Source organism: Mus musculus, chromosome 3 (genome assembly GCF_000001635.26).
Source record: "Mus musculus strain C57BL/6J chromosome 3, GRCm38.p6 C57BL/6J".
Taxonomy (NCBI): Eukaryota; Metazoa; Chordata; class Mammalia; order Rodentia; family Muridae; genus Mus; species Mus musculus.
In genome coordinates this window covers 76,649,417-76,672,193 of record NC_000069.6, presented here as the reverse complement: position 1 = coordinate 76,672,193, position 22,777 = coordinate 76,649,417, and the positions used below count along the sequence as shown (strand labels likewise).

Below are 22,777 nucleotides of genomic sequence, written 5' to 3'. Positions count from 1 at the left end.
TCAAGGAAATAAAGGTCTCCATAAAATCTATATTTCAACTCACTAATGGCTTTTTACCTCAAAGTCTCTGAGGTGAATTACTGTACAATTGGTGTACAGTTCTAGACCAGTGGCTATATCATGCAGTGCAGAATTTCCTGTAAGTGATGACTTATGCCTTTCCCATGCTTATTGACACTCTTGAGTAAACTCAGTAGTATGTTTTGAGAGTGTTTAAACATTTACATTCCTAAGTCTTATTAGTTAATAAGTACACGTTTGTTATTTGTTAACCTCAATATAGGTAAGTTCTATATTAAAAACAAAATCTAATACATTGGAATTCTCTCATGTCATCATTGTTACACATAGTTCCATTTATAAGGCATGGAGAATTTGTTACATGCTTACTTTATATATCAACATTAAGGTACTATTTAAAATTTACCAATGAACAAGTTTCCTAAGCTGTAGAGATCTGTTCCTTGTGCAGTTGCTGCTGCTGCTGCTGCTGCTGAGAGAATTCAGGGCCTTCTGCCTGCAAGGGAGCAGCTTACTTCCTAGCTAGAGCCCCAACCACTTTATACAGATTATTTGATAAATGGTTCTAACAGCAACAATAGAAGGCAATTCCTTGTCTTACAATTTGATATATTTCATTTTATGAAAATGAATTGCCCACTTTACAAAAAATATTAGCCATGAGGTGGTAGATTTATTGACTTACTTATAGATCTGATCTATCATTCCTTATTTTTATCAACTGGGTTAATTTAAAATAAAAACATAAGAACCAATGAAAATTCACTCCTGGATATATTGCTTTGAATAAAAAAAAATCACTGAGTAAATATTACTTAGGGAATTTTTAGACTTGCATGAAAGACATAAATCTCAAACAAAAGCAATCTTAAATATTTGTAATGAAATCAACCTTAATTTTAAAAGATAAAGATTCTCCTAGGCTTAGAGGAACTCTATAATATTCCCAGTGTTCAAGGTTTAGTTCACTTCCACGTTTTAGACAAACCATAAATGAGATAAGAATTTGCCTCAGAGGGTAGTCTATGTAGGTCTCTTCGTAGCCTTGTTAAATAAACTGAAAGTGACATTTGAGAAAACCCTGTCGACAAAACCAGGTCAGTTCTGCCATCTGGGAAACGCTAACCTTGCTTAGTTTCCAAATATCATGGGAATATATTAAGGCTATTGGATAGCATAAGTGAGAGTTGGTATATTATGGGAAATTCCATACGAAAATGAAACAAGTCAAAAGTTCACCAAAAAGAAACCATCTTTGCCAAAGGATAGACTGAATACAGTATTCAACATGTATGCCACCATGTGTTTGCATCTGCTCCTCCTCTCTTAGCCTACTCCTTGTCCTCTTTCAGCAAGATAGGAATCACCCTCAGTCAGAGATTCCTGGTTCATGATCCATTTTTGCCCAAATAAGCACTTCATATTTTGTATTTTCACTTCATTTCCCCGTGAAAATGTACATCCAAATTTCCTAGCAGAAATTGGTAAAACAGTTACGGATTTTTACAAGCCTCACAGAGTAGGAACCCAGACAGAAAAGACCAGAAGCTTCATGGACATTGGTTATAATTTATAAGACACTAAAAATTGTTGCAGATATACCAAGTCTATATGTAGGATTTTACTTTTGAGTTAACTCCAGTGACCCAAATATGTTCAGCACTGGTTGCCACCTAGCAGGGTTGCACATATAATTCCCAGTGGCAATTTCCTTTCCTTTTATTGCACTTAAAGCTACAGATAAATATAAAGGATACTAATATTGTAGCTTAGACACCATACTTTCTACTTTCCTGAATATTGCTGTGCTAGTCAGATATTCAGAAAAATATGTTTTTAGTAACAATATAAGGAGTGTTAACTACCATAATCACTGTGGGAGATTCTCTAATGAACAATGCATTGCCCTATTTGTTAGTGAGATATTGTTTGCCAAGAACTCTGCAAAACTCTGCAAATGGCAATGTAATGTGTATGCATTAAACAAAAACCACATTTTACTGCATGCTTTAGACTTCACTTTCGAAATAATTTTTTAAAAAATCCAGATGTTTTGCATTAAAGAATATCTGGAGATTCACAGGGAAGAAACTGAATTTAGAGTTAAGTCAATAATACCTGAATTTTGTTCTGGGAGAATATAAGTATAGCACATTCTCTTATCAACTTAAAAGGTTGTGTCTGCTATGACTATGGCATCAGATGCAAACTTTGTCTTGGACAACCAGTTATACATCTCAGATGGCCACCTACTGCTGGGCTGGACCACCATCCCACCGACAAAGGAGCAGCTGCAAAAGTAGTATTGCAACATAACACTCTTTGGATCACGTGCTTAACATAACAAGTAAATATTAGGAAGTTTTATTAATAATTCAATAAAATTTATAGGAAAAGGCACATATTTGTATTAATAATCTTTAAAAAATATACTTTTGTATTTAAGTGTTTTCCCTTCATGAATGTCTGGGAAACATTGGCACAGTGCCAATAGAGATGAGAAGAAGGCATCAGAACCCCTGGATTTGGCATTGCTGATGGTTTTGAGTGTGTGGTGTTGTGAAGGTTGTCTGGGCTCTCTGGAAAAGCAGATAGCAGTACTAAACACTGAGCCATCCTCTCAAGACTGGTCTAAATGTTCTTGATAGACTACTTTATCTTAAATTTTGTAAGAATTACTTTTAAAGGCTTTTACCTACAGGTTTACAATTAAATGAACACAAGCAAAGTATTATCTCAGTTGGATACTCGATGTATCACTTTCACAGCTTCAAGTTGTAAAAGTGACTAACCATCACCTTTCCTCCAATGACCATCTCTGACTTTGGATTATTCTGATTTTAAATATATAGACAAAAGTTACAAATGACATATGTAAAACTAACATTTAGTCACATTAAGAGAAAATTTTAATATTGTTTGTTTTCATTAACATATGCATAAGTTCTAAATGAGAAAGTTATTTACTTAATATTATTGCTCATCTGGCCTAACATAACGGCATGATTTGATAAAGGTCTTCTTATGATATCTAACTTGGGAAACTGTATTATGACAAGTTTCATATGCCAAAATACTGTGTGCTATATTTCCTCCAAAAGGAAAACAATCTTCTAAGCTAACATTAGAAAATGCAAGATGATATCTCTCTCTCTCCCTCTCTCTCTCTCTCTCTCTCCCTCCTTCCCCCCCCCCCTCTCTCTCTCTCTCACACACACACACACACACTTCTTTTTGCTTTACTTCTTTTTTAGTTTTTGTTTTCTTTGGTTTATTGTGTTTGGAAATTCCTACTGTTGAGTTCACAGATTTCAACATTATGATGTTAAGAAAAGAAAATGTATTAAGTAGAATCCACCATTCCAGTTTTGATTTTGAGCTTTCCTCAGACTGGGGATAGGCATGGTGAATGTTATCTTGGCATGTTGGGTAACAACAGCAAACCACAATTCCTACTTGGACATGTAAGCTTGTGGATATAGCAGCTGGTGTTGTGTCACATATGTTTTACCTGAATGCATGCTCTTTAACTGAGGCTTGATACATTTTCACATGTTCACCTTATGACAGGTTTAGCTTAGCTTGGGTCTATCGGGACACAACTCCATCATAAGCTGAGAAACTTCTGCTTTTCTTTAATGTAATCATTACTCTTTGAATGTGTTTTTACTATACAGTAAACTGAGCCAAGTAGTCCCCAAAATACATAATGTATGTGTTTGTAATAAAATTGAATTATGATTTCAAGAGTCCCCCAAAATTATATGTGAAAGGAAGAAAGGACAGAAGTTATATTATACATGCACAGCACAGCCGTCTCTCAAGGAGAATATCTGGAAACTCCTTCAAAGACACTCATGTGTTTCCTAAGTTATTCCACATTCAATGTGGTTGACAAAAAAGATTAACCAACATAACTGTGTTAGCAAAAGGATGTTCCAGAGAAGAAAGAGGCATTTCACATTTTATAATAAAAGTGAAGTATAAGATCGACAATGTGTACTACTTCTAAGCTGAATATCAGTACTCTGATCTAATCAATAAAATTCTACAGAAGTAGCATATTTACAGTTACATCTTCACACTTAGAATCCACGATTGATACTGGAGTAAAATAATTTCTTTCAAAATATGTTGTATACCTCTTCATACTTGAAAACAACTGTGCTATACATTTTCCTATTTTTCTTCTATTAAAAATAGAATTCTTTTATGCAACATATTCAGATGACTGTTTCCTCTCCTCATATCCCCCATTCAGATTCATACTTCTTTTTCTCTCATTAGAAAAGAACAAGCCTCTTAATAATGAAAATTATGATGAAAATAATAATAATATTAAAAACAATAATTATAGAAGAAAGATCCTTTATATCTCTCATTAGTAATAAGCATGACAATGATAAAAATAAAAAGGATAGTAATAAAATAAGATAAAACTAAAATATATCAGAATAGGAAAAAAAAAACCAGAAGAAAAAGGGTCAAAGAAAAAGCACAACCCCCCCCCCCCACATGTATGCTCAGAGATGCACAGGCTAGCACACACAGGAATCCCATAAAAACACAAAACAGCAAGCCACTATCTACACACAAAGGACCTATTAGATTAAAAAAAAGTATTCTGACAAAACATGCAAACAAGCATATGCAAATGTGCAGACACACAGTTTGCTTTAAGTGTTCAGCTACAGTTGCAAACTAAAGAGGGTTGAAAACAGCATTGAAAATAAAAGTAGATTCAGTTATTACTAAAATAGGCCAATTGAAACCATATGCATATTATGTTTATTGCTATACTAATCACAGTAAGCAGAAACTTTTAATAACCTAAGAGTTCCGAAATGTTTTTGTTTGTTTGTTTGTTTTATCTTTATTAGTTGATTAGCAGATAAGAATGAATGAAAAAAAATTCTTGCACTGAATTGAGGTTTCCTTAGGAAATTTGCATTAAAATTAATTTTATAATCCTTTTTGCTTTTCTGTTTGTTTATGTTTTGTTTGTTGTTTGGTTAGCTTGTGTTTGGTTTTGTTTGTTTGTTTGTTTGTTTGTTTTATGGCTTTGGTTGGCCTGGAATTCTTGAATACCAGGCTGACCTAAAACTAACACACATCTACTCTCATCTGCCTTCCAAATGCTGGGATTAAAGGCTATATATACTACCACCCCTTAAATTGTTGTCTTTCTTCAGGAAATTGTACTTTGAGTAAGTGCTCTTGTACAAGATACCTACTCCATTTTAGTGCTACCTCTGCACCTCCACACACCTGTACTGTCTCTGACAAGAATAGATCCTACTGATGTATGTCTCACCATACACAAAAACACATATATCTATATATATAATTTTGCTTCAACATATTTCTTAAAATATGAAGGGGAGTGATGTACTTTAACTTTCAGAGAATGTTTATTTTCCCTGCAGGGGAAATATTTCCTCCTTGGAGAAGCTTTAAGGAAACATATATCAAACCCAATGTTTTCTTAATCATTTCTTCGCTATAATTTATAACAGGAAAAGTGCATTGTAGACACTCTTTGACTGCAGGGCAATGTCTCCTACTTCTGACTTTAGGTCGCTGTGATGTGAGCTGCTATGAAGTCGTGGCAATGAGCTGGGCTAGGGCTATGATCCATCTGAGACTTCATAGGTCTTTAATGTCTTACTGTCTGATAGTGCCTCAAACACTCAGATGTTTGTCTTAGCACACAAATGACTTTAAGGATCAAATTGTAAAGGGATGTCTACCAACTAGCATTGTTCTTTCAAAATTGAAGAACCATCCAGTATAAAAGTTCAGTCCAGCACAGCATCATACTGGGGCAGAGAGTGGGCAAAAGAGAGAAAATGGAGGGGAAAAAACAGAGAAAATGGAGGGAAAAAAATCTTTCTCCATGAGCTACAGTGGAAAGTAACGTTAAAGGGCATGAATATCACAGAGATGTACCTCAGGTATGCAATGAAAATATATTTAGGGGATAGTAAGATCATTCAGCTATCAAGAGTTTAAGCGATGCTTTCAGTATTGTAATTTAATAAGAATTCAAATTCTGATATAAGGAAACTGTTAATATCAAACATTAAATAATCAATAGACTGGTTTTATGTAAATATCCCATTCATATTTAAAATGTAAACCAAAGAAGTAATGCAATCATATACTATTTCATATAATGTATTTTATTTTGTTAAGTTCTTTTAGATTTGTTTAATGTATGTACACAACATGCATGGCTAGTGTCCACATTGGTCAGGAGTGAGAATCAGATGCCCTGTAACTGGAGATATGGGTGGTTAATGACCTACCACATGAATGCTGGAAATGACCTTGGGTACTCTCCAAGAGTTCTTAACCCATTAATGTCCTCCCTAGCCTCTGAGAATGTTTTCAGTGAACACTTGAAGGTCATCTCTGTGATATCCATGCCCTTTAAATGTATTTTCAATTTTCCTTCGCAGCCAGAGACTAAATAAACCAACTCAAATTTTGAGTTATTGAAGTTTAAAGGTTATCAGGAAGCATTTATGCACTTGCATCAGCACATTGGGTTGTAGGAGAACATCAGAAGTAGAAGCATCCTACATGCTCATCTATGTGCCAGAAAACTGAATCAAACACAACTTCTTCATGAAGGAAGAATGGAGACACAAGCTTGGTCCTCACACCAGAGCTTAAGAATTTAAGAAAACAGATGAGAATCAAATGTTGTAGGGCATTGGTAATAGCCACAGGCCCAGGCTGAAGGATCACATAGTCCCCTGATTTCTTTTAAAAAAGAATGAGAAGTTCATTAAGACAAAGGAGGAGCATATTCTCCAGGAATTACATATTTTGTTGGATAAAAATGAGAGTATCGGGCACAGGCTGTATTATCCTTGGGAGGAGATGGAATTCTCTGAGGAACTGGGGAAAAATAGGGGACCTAGCCCTCATTTTCACATTAACAATCCTCTTTTGAAAGCCAAATTTCTAAAGCAGGTCATAAACAGTTTAATCGGATTACAAGAATTTTTGAAATGTTGAGAATTTCAAATAAACTCTCCAAATATTTTGAATGTAAATCACCCTTTTAAATAATGTGCATAAAAATTTAGTACAATATATGACCATATTTTGGTATTTGATTAGTATATTTAAAATTTATAACCAGATAGTTTGTATGTATACACTGTATATTTTTATGGATTTCAAGGTAACTATTCAAGCATATAAATGTACACAGATATGTATGTATGTATATATATATATATATCAAAAAAAGGAAATTTGATGATCAATACTGTTCATTAAAATTCAAACTTACGTGTATGTATTTCATTAGGTACCTCCAAAAGTAATAAAGATACAGAGACGCATAGATACTGAAGTTACTTTGAAGGAAAACAATCATATACACTTTCAATTTTTAAATTCTTCATTCTTAACCTATCTTAGAGACCAGAATAAGGAAGCCTAAAGGTTACAGGCGCAGAAACAAAATAAGATATGGAGAAATGGGGGTGCCTTAAATACATAAATAACCCATACTAAAAGCATTCACACTTTTATCATAACTGTAACTAATCCCAAAATAATATAATGTACCTGAGTTTATGTTGAATAGTCCAGACAGCTATCACTGGAAAAAGGATTACTTCAGCAACATACCATGTCAGTCTTTAGAAGGAAATGAAGTGGGTGCTGCTATCAATGAAAATGGTGTAGCTAGTGAGTTAGACCACCATATGTAGGAAAGCAAAATGTCATGACATACGTATAAGCTGGTAACATGAACTTGACAAGAAAGAAAACAAAAGCCAATGTTGGAGACCATGAAACCATGCAAGGATGATGCCTGTCAAGGACAGCCAGTGTTGCTTTGGCCCGAGGCAGAGCCAAGGCTAGCCACTAACAAAGCAAGTGATTTGTTAGCAGAGATAGACTTCAACCTCCATAAATAGGCTGAACAGTACATCATGAATATCCCTTGATTATGTTTGGAGCCAGAATGGTATGCATAAAAAGTGGTACCCCTGATATATCTGTCTCTTGTGATGCTATGCCAGCACCTTGCAAATTCAGAAGTGGATGCTCACAGTCATCTAGTGGATGGAACACAGGGCCCCCAATGGAGGAGCTAGAGAAAGTACCCAAGGAGCTAAAGGAGTCTCCAACCCTATAGGTGGAACAACAGTATAAACTAACCAGTACCCACAGAGCTCATGTCTCTAGCTGCATATGTAGCAGAGGATGGCCTAGTCAGCCATCATTGGGGAGAGAGGCCCCTTGGTCTTGCAAACTTTATATGCCCCCGTACAGGGGAATGCCAGGGCCAAGTGGGAGTGGGTGGGTAAGGGAGCAGGGCGGGGAGTGGGGTGTGAGGGTATAGGGGACTTTCGGGATAGCATTTGAAATGTAAATGAAGAAAATATATAATAAAAATTGAAAAAGAAAAAAGAAAAAAAAGTGGTACCCCACACTGACTGGGCCTGAGGTATGCACTGAAAATGAAAAACCACAGTTTAAATTTCCTTAGTCTTTATCCATCTTCTGCATAAATACTCTAGGAAGTCACCAGACAAGAAACTCAGCATTGCGCTTCTTCTTTGGGGACTCTTTCCACTCTTAGGTGATTCTGTCATTGTTCACCATTTCCACACAATCCATGTGTCCTGAATGGTATGTGGCCAAGCCATGTATTAGACAAGAAGAAACTCAGTATGTCTAAAAGGCAGCTCTTCCCCAAGCCAAATCATAGGAAATATGACACTTCCCTCCTTCCTATGAGAAAAGTAAATTAAGTATCCATCATTTTAGACACTGAGAATATTAAATCCTGACTCTGGTCCAGGTGTATATCAGACATTAAGATATTAGTTACATGAAATGAGGATGATGCCTTCCGGGAATAAGGCATATTAATGGGATGCCAGATCAGAAGAAAAAAGCCAATAGTCATCAAACACATATTACATATCAGGCCCTCTGCCTGAGGATATGGAAGTATGTTTGAAATACATAAGTGAGCAAGTATGAAGATACAGTTCACTAAATTGCAGTCCCATCAAATTTACACACGTGTGAAATTATGTGTTAATCTATTTCACAAAACCCGGAGAAAAACCACATTTATTCCTCAGGTGTTTCAAGTGAATAATAAATTCTTGTTTAAAAATTACATAAGAAACAACTTAATGTGGAAAAAAAAAAGAAACCGTATTAAAATATTGTTGTTCGTGATTATCATTCTGTGCAGTAGTTCGAACAATTACTTTGAGCTGAAATATAGGAAATTTGATTATCAACCCTTTTCATTAAAATTAGATTCTATGTGCAGATAGGATTGTTGTTGCTAATGTTCAATAGCTATTATTGAATTACTTATGGGTACAGTTTAGACAGCCAAGTATGTCAATGTAGAATCCTAAAGGAATACACATGCTAAAATGTTCAAGAATCACCATTCACAACTTTAATGCATTTTAATAATATATACCATTAAAATAATCTCCTTTGTTTGTAGACACCATTTGGGTAGTTTCTCAATTATTATTAGTTCTAATAACCGACTATATAGAAATCACCCAGAGCTTAAAGCCAGAAAAATTTCTACTAATATGTTAACTGCATTCAGTATTCCAGAAAGGTACATAACACTGGTATGTAAGCTCTGTCCACATACACACATTTAGACCTGTGCTGTGATGCCTTGTACAGATACCACTCTGAGATAATGTTACCTTCACACCTGGGAAATAATTGGAGAGACAGAAAAATGTATTCCTTCCAAATCTCAGAATTCAAATTTTCCACATGAAATTATTATATTTCTAAATCGAGTATTATATTAATCTCTACATGATCCAGACTGACATATGCATAATAAAACACTGGACAGATAACTGAACCTGTGGCTCTTTCTCATGACATATGGAAAAGCACATTCTCTATATCTAAGAAGTAATTCATTCATCAAAATCATTTGATTATTTTTTTTGAAAAATACAAATATTTTATAAGATTCCAGTGGGAAATCCCTCAACAGCTATTTAGAAAACTGTGTTAAAGTAATATAAATAACAAAATACAGTTCATTTTTTTTAGTCCAAATTTTGTTCATTAGACATGAAAAGAAGGTTATGGTGGTCAATTCATGATTAACACTAATAAATGATCTAAAGCAGAGAAGCTAAAAATCATTGTAGTATTTGTTTTTATAAAACCATTTTTAAAAATATTGTGTCTGGGTCTTTTATTAAAATTAAATGGAAAACTTTTTAAAAACTAGCCCTTCATTTTAGCACTTACCTCATGTGAGTAATAATAAGTGTTGGAGTTGGAATAAAAAAATCGTCCACTCTGTCAAACTGTTTCCCAACTGGCTGAGTGTGGATGGTGTGGTGTGGCACATTCCCGCTGGCCAGAGTGATCACCTAGACAGTATACATGGGGCTTAGTCCAACACTGTGATTATGAAGCTTCATTTTCTTCATGTTCAAATACATTTTATAAATAAACTCTATTTTCCTTCTCCGAGTTGATATTTTAGTAACAAATTGGGATGTGTAATGTGAAATTAAGTGAGGAAAATGTGTTTCTACAAAAAACTCTTTTGCACAGGATTGTCTCAGGAGGTAGCCAGAGGACACCTTAGAAAGCAACAACCCCACAACACATCTAATTTTAAGAGACACAAGATTGTAGATACAAATAGGCATCCTGTACATTGTGGAGTCTATTAAAATAGTAAAACAAATAAATATGAAGTAATATAAAACAAGTACCAGATTCAATTTCATCTATAGAGCAAAGGTAGGTATAGAGTCGTGAAAGTAAAAATGAAACATGTACATCAAGTTAAGTTTTCAAACTCTTGGAATAAATAAAAACATATTTTAAAAACTTGTATTCATTTTTAAATTTTATTTACTCATGTGGGGTGTGTGTGTATGTGTGTGTAGTTTAAATGTTCATAATCATATATATGTACAATGCCAGAAATATGGAAATCAGCAGACAACTTCTAGGAACTGGTTCTACATAAAATATCATTAAATTTTAAATGCTTTATTTCTCATATCCTTCTATGTATCAAGTTCTGGATATCATCTTTATATTTTTTGCACTTTGTCCGTGTTTAAAGAAACAATTATTTGGTTACAACTTTGTTTTCAAGTGATGAGCATGCAGGGGCACAGCAGGTAGCTGAGCAAGTAACATGATGGCTTCCAAGGCTGATGCCCTGTGATATATTTGAAAGCATATTTCTTACTAACATGAAACTACAGAATACACTCTCATCATGAATTTTAGAAGAACATATTTTATATTTTATAAGACATCAATGCCATTTTAAAAATAAAATAAAACTATGATATAACTGAACTCTGTCAAAATCACTAATTAGTATGATAATAGCTCTTGGGCATTTTTAATAGTAAAAATTACAGAAAAATAATAATTTTCCAGTAAATTTCTTAAAAGTCTGCACCTTAAAATCTAGCTTAAAAATGTAAAATTAAAACGTTCTAGCATTTGAGTGAAATACTACAATAATGGAAAGCCCTCAGAATCATTAAGAACACTGTTAATGACAACTAATTGGGATAAAAAATAATCACATTTAATCTAATTTATTAAAATAATTAAAATTTTTTGATGATTTAAGGCTCTACATTAGTGGCACACTCCAGGTAATACTGTGCCATAGGCAGTTTGAAGAAGTGATTCATAATGAATCTTGAGGGCTATGACACGGGGTTTCAGCCAAAATTATTACTTTCTTTCCTTGTTTCTGTGAAGTCATCATCTAAATAACATAAAATAAAGACAATTGTCCCAAGAGTAACACAGAATCTTCCTTAGTTAAACAGGGGCCTGTCCTCTAGATGGTAGAAGATCAGCCTTTAGGATGGTAGTCAAGTTCCATAGTCTCTACCTCATGGCTTCACTGTGAATACCCAGGCAGAACCTAAATTCAAATCTGTCCTTACCTATTTATTAATGGATGGATGTTTACTTAGGATATGGCTCAGTTATTTCACTAAACTTTCTCTGTTCTTAGTAGTTCAGAGGTTCATTCTATAACTGTCAGCCAAAATAGTACTTTATGCTCTATAAATCACCCAGTGTCAGGAATTCTGTTTCAGTAATAGCATAAGAAATTAGGCAAACTATAATGATTTTTTTCTAATGGCATTAACTTATGGTCACTTAATATTTTATCATATAATTGGAATCTTTAATAAATAATATCTGTGACTATCCTAGTCTGACATAACAACCTGGATTTTACACATGTTTCCTTCTCTATGCACAGATGATGACTGAAACCACAGTTCCAAATAGGAAGAAAGTCAAATGCTCATAAATATCTGTAAGACACCTAAATTATCACTTCTTCAGCTCCCATGACATGTTCTACCTGTAGAGTTGGTGATGTCTTCTCCATGCTGCCCCAGCTCAGCACCCAGACTTGGTCATGTGACTTGTCGTAGTGTAATTTAACTGGTACAGGATCTGTACTCACTGCCTGCAATCAAGAAACATTTAAAAAATGTTTTAAAATATTGGCATTATTAGAAATCTGGACAAGAAATGAAGAAAGAATCCAGGAACTCAGGAATAATATTAAAGTTGTATTTGGCCAGATACCTGATTTTCTAAGCCCTATTAGATTAACCTGAAAATACCATATTCAACCTCATTTTCCTTCAACATTTACACAATGTTATATAATACTGTTCTTCTAGTGTATAAAGTAAATTTAGAGTCAAGAAGAGATGTTTCTAAAATCAAGGTTTATAAAATATGGTTTGTCCGCTCATTGCAGTTCAGTGATGACGCTGTTTGGCTGTGTTTCTCTTCTCTGTTTTCACCATCTCCATAGAGAACATAACTGAACTGAAGTCACCAGGGTCCAAAGGCCATCTCTGCACTAAAGGTCTTATGGGCATCAGGAGAGATTTGAATTCCATGATCATGATGCTCTACCTCCAAAGCTGAAGTGGCCTGGGTCATCTTAGTAACCTTTGTAACCATTCATTGCTTAGCTGTGTCTAAACTAATAGCTGTGCAACCATCAGGCAAAACCATGGCACCAGATTTCTCTAGTCCCCCATGTCATCAAATAGCAGCAAAAGCCTACAGCAATAGTTTTCTGGCTTCAGTGAGACCAGCCCAGGTACTAGAAAATGCTTTGGTTTTTGACTTTCTGTTGTTTTATGACTGTCACCATTCACACAATCATTTTCACATCGGAACTTGTTGTTCAGGAAAACATGACTCTATGTTCCTAGGCATCACCACTCTGTATTTCTTTTGATCTGAGAACTGTATTGCATCACATAAACATTCGTGGACCCAAATGGCAAAAGTTTGACCAATGGGCTTAAATCTACTACTGATTGCATGTCTTAATTTCTATAATGAGAGGTAGAATGTTACCAAACAAAGGTAAGCAATGTTTTAAAATTGTTTGTAACATACTTGGTGTCTTAAATGTATTTCTGTTAACAATATTTATCATAGTAAGCATCTATTTTATTTTAAATGCAATTACGAGAAAACAAATTGTAGCTAGTAAGTTTTTTTGCTCTCCTTGATTTCTTACTGTTAATATTATAAAACTAATGGATTTAAGGCAATTTACTATAGTTGCTAGTTTTATTTGCATTCTAACTTTATCATATAAAATAAATAATATTCAGTTAAACTTTAATCCAAAAATGATACTTTCATCCCTAAGATTTTGAATATTAGCAATATTCCCAAAATGTAACTCACAGGAATATGCAACTCTTGGTGGGTTAGTAAAAGTTTAATTGCATTTGTGGCTGGACATATAGAAACTGATATTTCAATTCATATTAAAATTAAGGTTTACACATACACTTCTTCTAAAACTTTATAATATATTTTATATATCCAACTTCATAGTAGTCAGAGCTTACTAAAATTATGTGTGTATTCAGAAAAGACCTGATAACTTTTTCTGAATTGATGTTCTTATTACATTCTTCTTGGATATTAAAGTTGTATTATAGTTTTCCAGCCAGCTCAGCAGAAATGCTATGTTATGGGTACCACTCTACTAAATCTCTGGAGGAATCACCCTTCCGTTTGACAAATACTAAAGTTCCCAGACTCCTAAGAGTTGCACTAGTCTTAACGTTGTATCCACTAAGTCTAGATAGAGAATGCTATTTTACTTCATAAACCAAGACAGCAGTGATACATCCTTGTAGCCCTGTCTTACATGGCCTTCCTGCTGTGAATGTTATCTTCAGAGGCTATTGCTCAGGTTTCCAAGGCAATATTGAGTTTGCAAAGTAGTAAGTTCAAGTAGGAAAGCAACCATTTTCAGTGGTAGCAGAAAAAAAAAAAAAAGAGCCTGAAATTTTATTAAAGAATATCAGCTTTTGCACAAAGCCATAGAAACTACTGGGCTTGGCATTATTAAAGTAATTAACTAGTTGTATTACTCATGGAATGACTACAATTGTGTTTACATAACTGTGTTTGAATCAACATTGTATTTAAATTTCTGAATGTACTGTTCTATAACTTCTATTCATGTGCAGCAAACAAAAAAGCTGCCTTCTATCACTGATGTAGTGACAAAGCTCCAAAATTTCCATGGCATTTTATAGTTTAAATTTTATCCATATATGGTTATAACAGCCTAGTTTGTATGCAGTCTAAAACAGAGTGATTCTTATGTCACTGTAATGTTAAAAAACTGTTTACTTAAAGCAAAAGCAACAAACAAGAAAGAATTTCATGATACGTGGTTTTAAGAATACAGTAAGCCAGAAGATGAAAGTTTGTAAATGACATTAAGATCAAGAAGGGATTCTAATGGGATGGTCCAGTCTGATGGAGCTTAGTCAGTGATATTGCTTTTCTGAGGCATTTCCTAAGTACTATCCATCTAGCACATGATCACTGACAGGAGTAAGAAAAAAAGCATAGTTGGTCCATTAGAGGTCAACTATCCCACAGCCTAGACTGCACTTCCTTCCCAGTAAGAGAATGTACACAGAAGATGCTCGGCCTAAGAGAACTCCAGCTTATTCTTCACATATCTGAACATTTGGGAGACAATGTTCCCATTGGAAGATGGGCAGAAATTCAAAGAATATCCAATATCTGTAAATGTGTTGGAAGCTACAATGCACAGTGCAGTGCCAGGGAGATACAGGATGCATAATTCTCACGAGGTAGCATTCTAATCCCTTTATTTAAAAGAAGAAGAAAACCATAGTAAGTTGCTATCCTTACTTTTTCTTATGAAATAGAACTAACTAACAATATCTTCTTTCAAGAATTCTTGTGACTATTAGGATAGATAATGTATATCTAAGTCTGGTGAATATTAAGCAATACTGAAATACTATTACTGTCACTGCTGTAAGTACTGGGCTGCAGTGGAGCTCACTGCTAGCCTGCTTACTTAGCATGATTTTCAGCGAGCCTCTGGTTCTACACAGTCGTATATATACAGGTAGATATTAGTAAAACTTGAATTGCTTTCATGATTATTCTACCAACAAAACAGTATTTTAATCATGAAACATTGATATTGGAGAAAATAAAGGAACACTATCTCTGTCTTTAAAGAATTTACAGAATAGAAGTATTCACATGGATTTAGAAAATCTTGATTTGATAAACGACAGCTCTGTGGAAGAAGTGCAAAACAGGATGAGAGGCTAAAGAGAAATATGATACATTCATTGAGCCTTAAAATGTGAACTTTTTATATTCAGGAGGACCAGAACCTTTTAAAAGATGACTTATAGAGCAGGTAACATGTCTCAGTGGGCATAAACTTGACCTGAAATGGATCAACAGAATTTTTCTAATAGACAATGGAATCCTCCATGCTGTCTTATGTCATTTGCATATGCATATGTGTCAAGTGCACACCTACTCAAACAAGCACACATAATACATTAAGTATATATAAAAATTAAACTAAATTTAACTCAGGAGACATATGAGACGTTCTTTTATGATGAATTTCCTTCAAATAAACTCAAATACATCTGAGAGAGAAATTGTTGTTAATCTAATTTCAAAAGATCAAAAGAATTTTAAAATACCTTTTCAAGTGTCAACAACAGTTTAATTGTGCTGCGTTTTAGCATTTCAAAAGTTTACTACTAAGTTTAACCGTTTTTGCAATTTCATTTTAAAAATTTACCAAAGACAAGCAAACAATAATAAAATAAAAGAGGTATGGGTAACAGTGAACCAAATGTGATCTGCTTTATTGGAGAAAAATTGATTATTTGGACAAGTCTGCTTCTAGGATTTTAACTGTAAACTGACACATTTAATATATTTCAAGCGACTCCAGTCACAAAATGTTGGGCCGGGATGCACATGTTTATAGATGATCACTTTGTTGGGAGGCTCCAATATGCAGCCTAACTGTCAGTCGGGCTGTGAAAATTACTCTCTGGCTCTCATCACCCATTTCCCGAAGAAATAAATATCATGAGTTGAACTTTTACAAGACATCTGTAAATATGATTCTAAAATTTAAATGATTAGAAACTTGGACAATCTGCTCATGAAAAACAGAGAAATAGTACTTGGTAAATGTATTTATTTATTTTCCAAGAATAAATCCGTGAGCCTCTGATGTGTAACATAATTTACGGGTGACTGAACATTTTGCAGGCATGACTCCAGCATTCATGTGAGAATAAGCAACCTTCAAAGCTGTATTACATGCTGAAATTAACTTATGTTATTAAGAAAAAAAATCATACTTTTCTATTTACCAAAGCTATTATACTATTCACATGATTCTTTATAAGTACTCGTAAGTATGGGCCTTTAAAATATAACTCTCCAGAGGTGGAGGTGGGTTCCATTCTTAGCTTCCAGTATTTGTTTTTTTAGGTGATGGTTTTAAAGTATAATGGGAATCTTCCAGCATAAGACATACACAAATACAAACAAATGTGTTTGGGTCACGTTCCTATGGCTGCTCATTTGCTATGTCAAACAGGAGGTCATACAGTGAATACCACCCACGGTGTTTAAATATTTGACATTGCAACATGACAGCAAAAAGCATAACTGTTTTAAACAATTCTACTGCGGTACATTGTTTAACATTCTGTTGGATTTTTAACCTTTTCTGAAATATTTTCAAGTAACAAGCATGTTATTGTCTTAACAGTTTCAATCCATAGAAAGATTATTTCCAGTAAATACTATGTTCAGTGCTATATTTTTCTGGTGAGTTAAATTAATTTATTTGTTTTGTAAACATTACTGAAAATAAATTATGTAACAGTAACACAAAGATTTTGTTTGATGCATCATAGCTTTATAGAGGTATTGATAGAGGCTTTCTCTGCTTGGTATTGTAAAAGCAGTGTTCACAGTCTAATTTCAGATAAACTTTCAGGGTAAATTTACATTTTTATATGTGTATATATCTTTGTTGGCCTAATAGACACTAATGTTCATGTACATAGGTGATGTAATAAGTCACCAATCTTTCTGGAGCAATTACAGGAAATAAAAAAAAACCTAAGTGCTTATGGACAAGGTGCATTCTATTCTGTGGAGATGGCTCACTTTGTCATGGAGAAACACTGACAATAGCTGCGAGACCCAGAAGAGGGGCTGAGACTTGACATGAGGGAACAGTACAGCACAGCTTGTTTACCAGTCTGACAAGGAGAGTACCAGCTGGCTAATTAAGTGAACCTAATTTAAACTAATGATGTAGATTCTCAAGATAATGTGATAATGGCTGGAGGAGTCTGCTGATGATCCCAATAATACTCCTGAGGTGTTACACTAAGCCACTACTGCACCCAGGCAGAACAGAATCTTGTTCCATAGAAAAGAAAATGAGGTCAGCTGTTTACTAGTTAATCATCTATACAGCCAAACATCATCTGTGTGTAGCTCTAGAAAATAATTGAAACTGTTTGACGTTTAAAACAATATCAAGCTTAGATACACTATTAAATTGTCGTGACTTTTACTTTTTGCTACAAATAAAAATGATGGATTTACTGAAAACAAGTTTACAAATGTTTTCTGACCTTCTATCAACTTTCCACCAATGCTGGAAATTTTTATATAAGAAACTAGTCCCTTTTCTAAAAAATAATATGTAGCAATGCAGCTTAAAGTTGAGTAGCCTGTAGTCCTCAAATAGCCATATAACATGGGGTAGTAAAGTCAACTAACACAAAGGAAAATGCATAAATATGGTGTCATAGATTAGTATATAATTCTGGGAATGGTGGTGATGATTATACACATCTATAGTCCCAGCATTCCTGAGAAGTCACAAGAGGTCACAGTTTCTGCATAGCTTGAACCACATGTGTAAATCTTGTCTCAAGAAAAGCAAGGGCTGGAGATTAATCTCTGGAGCAGAGACACTTAGCTTGGCCAAGGCCTTTGTTTCAGCTATAGCTCAATAAAAGTTACTGTGGACTTACTGGAATCAAAGAAGAAACCTTAAAGGGCATATTTAATTAAGTGTAGTGGCTTTACCCTCATGCTAATATGTATATATTAGTATATGAAGATAGTATGTATTTGACTAGGAGCAATGAATTTCCTTCTGGTCAGCATCTTACCATTTACAAACAAGAAAATGAATTCTATAGAACTTTTTCTAGTATTTAGGAGACAACTATTTTTTTTATTATGGTTACTATTTTTGCCATAGTATTCTCATCAAGAGATAGAAGACATGGATATAGGCAGGAAAGATAAAACATTTGAATATGAGAAAAAGCTAGTTTCAATTTAGAGCTCACAGTGGACAAACCCAGAAAAGATGTATTTTGTAATATTTTCTTTATTCTTTACAGTTCACAATAAACTTTCCATATTCTGTCTTTGCATTAAGTTTAAGGTAGAAATAATATATTTTTATTTAGATTTTAATGGATAGACATATTTTCTTAAAATTTGACTTAAAAGGATTACCCCTTCATCTGCAAAGTACTAGATTTACATCTATAGAAAAATCATGAGAGTATTTAATATGATAAAAGTTACTCTGGGTACAGTAATGAAGTCACCAGGATATGCACAGTTTGCTTTTAAGCATGCATGTTCTAACACTGAAGTTCATACACAGATAAGATAATTGTGGGCAAAATAAGAATATATTATTTCACACAGTTGGTAATAGAGTTAGAAACCTCATTATCTGAAGATATGACTGAGCTAAAATTATATGTAGAGGGAAAATAGAGCACTTAGATAACTTGAAAATTACCTAACTTTATTATTTTTTAAAATAAAGAGATAAAAGCACTTTAGTAGCATCTCTCTAAAATGGGAGGGTTAGATTTTAGCTTAATCGGATGTTGGAAGACTTGCTTAACAAACTGAAGGCCCAGAGTTCCATCTCTAGAACTAAAGAACAAGAGGGGGTCAGAAGAGGCAGATAAACTTAATGTTATTTGGAGATAATAGGCCTTCATATATCAGAAAGAGTGTAATATACATACTAAAAATGGTCAAGACAGGAAGTGGCTTAGTGGTGAACTCTCAAATCTGTTTCACAAACAAGGAGATTAGAGTCAGGATTCCGCAAATCTATATAGATGTTGGGTGAGTGTCAAGTGCTTATACTTCTAGACTTGCTAGGCAGAGAGAGGATATTACTTTTTAATGAGCGACTAAAACTCCATTATACAATATACCACATTCATCTACTGAAGGGCATCAGTGCCAAGTCCTCATCTCACTTTTGGCACTAGGTGGGTATGTACAGTCAGCAGTGATAAGCCATGGCACTTCATTCCCTGGTAGCTCTGCTGTATTAATCCCCATTTAGGTTGTACAAAAATACAAGTTTCAATACATTCTTGTCATCATCCTTTGTTTGATTTAATGATAAGTGTGAAATAAATCTCATTGTAGATTTCGTTTTTATTTTCTTAATACTTCATATGACAGAGCAGTGTTTTCTGTGCTGAATGGCTGCTTATATATATTCTGTAAGAAAGTATATGTTCAAGTTCTTGCACTTGTTAAATCCTACTTGCCTATTTTTCTGTTTAGAAGTTTTCTGTATGTTCTAGATACTAATTCCTAATTGAAATTATATGTTTACTTTCTATGATTTGCTGTGAAATCTTTAAATAAGCTTATGCTGTCCAATTTCTCTATTATCTTTTGATTACCCACAGTTTTGGCGTCATATCCAAGATGGCATGAGCAAATCTAGTGTCTTATACTTTGATGCTTGATTTCCTCTACTTTATATTTTACATGTATATTTATCTATCATTTTGAGATACTTGTTTCATGTAAACTGCCTTACAGCTTTATTCTTTCATGCATATCTACTTTTAGTAAAAGCCTAAACTATTTTCATTTAAAAGTGCTTATACAAATTCTCAAAAATAATTTGAGAGTATATCTACGGACACTTGAATTTTTATTCTAATTTGTTAATCTATATGTGTCTTTCTGAGTATAATTTTACTTATTGTTACTTTGTATAAAGTTTATAAAAAGTAAAATAGTTATACATATTAGAGAGAAGATGAATAAAACTTTATAATATGTATTCTAGTTTCATTTATCTTTATCAATACTGGTTTGGCTCTATGGGGTGCCATACAATTGTAGGATGGGATTTTTCATTTCTCTTATCTATTTCTGTTTAGATTTTGCTTTGAGTCCATAGATCATTTTGGTTGGGAATGACATCTAAACAATATGAGATCTTCTAAATCATGGTCATTAACTATGTCTTCATTATTTCTTTAATTGCTTCTAGTAATATGTTATAATTTTGCTTGTACAGATCTTTTAATCCCTTATTTTAGTGTTCTATCAATCAGTTCTATGACAATCAAACTGTTTTAAATCTTTAAATGATTCACTATCGGACAATCTAAGTAAGTTGAGATTTCCTCACTCTCCGTTGTCCATCTATGTAAGAATGTTTGAATGCTGCTAATCTTTAAAAGGCTGAATTTTAGTTTCAATTTTTTTGACATTTCTTGGTATTCATTTGTTTCTCTTTTGTTCTTTACAATTTTTGTGTTCAATTTCTTTGTGGTTGTGAGTCACTAATTAAATATTTTAATCCCTCTTATTCTCTCAAATGAAATAAAAGCATTGAGTACATTTAGAAAGAGATGCTGAACTACAAGCTTTAAAGTAGTTGGCTTTTATATTCATAGCCCTTTCATTTATATTACTTTCAAATCAATATAACTCAAACAGAAAGAATATACATATTTATATAATTCAATATGTCCATGTACACTAAAAAAGAGCACAAATATATAGCTAGTGGCAATATTTATAGTAAGCAAATTTGAATGTGTTTTAATTGTCCATTTATTTTACACAGTTAATGCAATTATGTGTGTGTGTACGTGTGTATGCGTGTATTTGAAAATAAGTTACTTAACATATATCATTTACTACCTCTTAGCACATGCACTACTATACTACTGTATTCATGCCTAGAAATTGTTTACCACTAGGCACATCATGGCCTTTTACTTAAGTCCTATCATCATTCTAGACAATTTCATTATGTGAAAAAAAATTAAAATTGTGAGTTAGGAACACCCATGTTCATTGACAATCTCCCTGCAAATTTGTGCCTACAAAAGACTACAGAATGCCTTAATTGAAGGTTTTGACATGATGCTTGATTTTGCATGGATGGCATGGATGGATATACAAATATAGACTCCATAACTATGAATCATTAACTCCAATAAATTTCTTTCAGCAAAATACTAATGCAAACATAGTCTACATGAAAATAAAACTCTGCTGCCATCAAAACTAGCAGACCCAGGACCCAGAATCAAATAATCCATATTATACATTTCTATGCATATACTATCCACAATCGGGCAATGGTTATGGTGACAAAATATATATATATAATTATCTATTTAGGTGAAATGTATTCTGATTGAGTAATGAAGATATAATTACTTCAATATCATGAAGAGATTTCCACTGGAGTCACATAATATTCTTTATCCTAAGTGTCAAACTTGAGGCTAAAACCCACTAGAGTCATAGTTGTATCAGAGTGTACCTTTCTCTGATTTCAAATTGTATAAGATCTTATAATTTCCTAGTATTTCATAGCTATAACACAGACTTAAAAATAATATGATTTATTTAGTAATTGCATAGCATTTGGCCATTTTATTATCCATTACTTCTATTAATTTTTAATTTGACATCATTGTCTGAAGGCAAAACTCTATGAATAATAAGTAATACTAGCTTTCCCCACTTTTGAATATCTAGTAGGAAATATATATTCAGTAAGGGTCAGTCTCTATTTAAAATTGAATTTAAAGACCAACTTGATTAGTCTCACATTATACATCTAATTTTAAAATTCTGGCCAGAAGACTTGATCATTTCAGAGCAAATGCCTCTGATTTACACTGACCTACCTCAGAGTAAATCAAAATAAAACTACTCTTGTCAAAATTCAACAGCCTTCAAATCATATGCAAATGAACTGTAACATTCAGGCTATTTGTTCTCACAGTATATAAGGGAGAATTAAATTGGATCACCATGATAAATGTGTCATCCTGGGAACCTTAGAATTTTCTAGCTGAATAGCTGTTCATAATTTTATTCAAGATTTTATTATTCATTTTCACATCAGAAACTGAACCATTAGACTCAGTGTCAGCTCACCACTTAAGACTCTGACAGGCACCAAAACTTTGTATTAGATTCTATGCCATTCATTTTTTTATAGCCAACATAT

At 33.6% G+C, this 22,777-nt stretch overlaps 1 protein-coding gene across 6 annotated transcripts in view; it reads right to left on the bottom strand.

Annotated features, from left to right (window-relative positions):
* Fstl5 (follistatin-like 5) overlaps positions 1–22,777 on the bottom strand; it is a 635,736-nt gene that overhangs the window by 37,817 nt on the left and 575,142 nt on the right. For all 6 annotated transcript variants that reach the window (XM_006501262.1, XM_017319517.1, XM_006501263.1 and 3 more), the window contains 2 exons: positions 12,428–12,535; positions 10,312–10,436 (listed from right to left, as the gene is read on the bottom strand). In XM_006501262.1, coding sequence (XP_006501325.1) covers positions 10,312–10,436; positions 12,428–12,535 — 233 coding nt within the window. The remainder of the gene's footprint in view (positions 1–10,311; positions 10,437–12,427; positions 12,536–22,777) is intronic.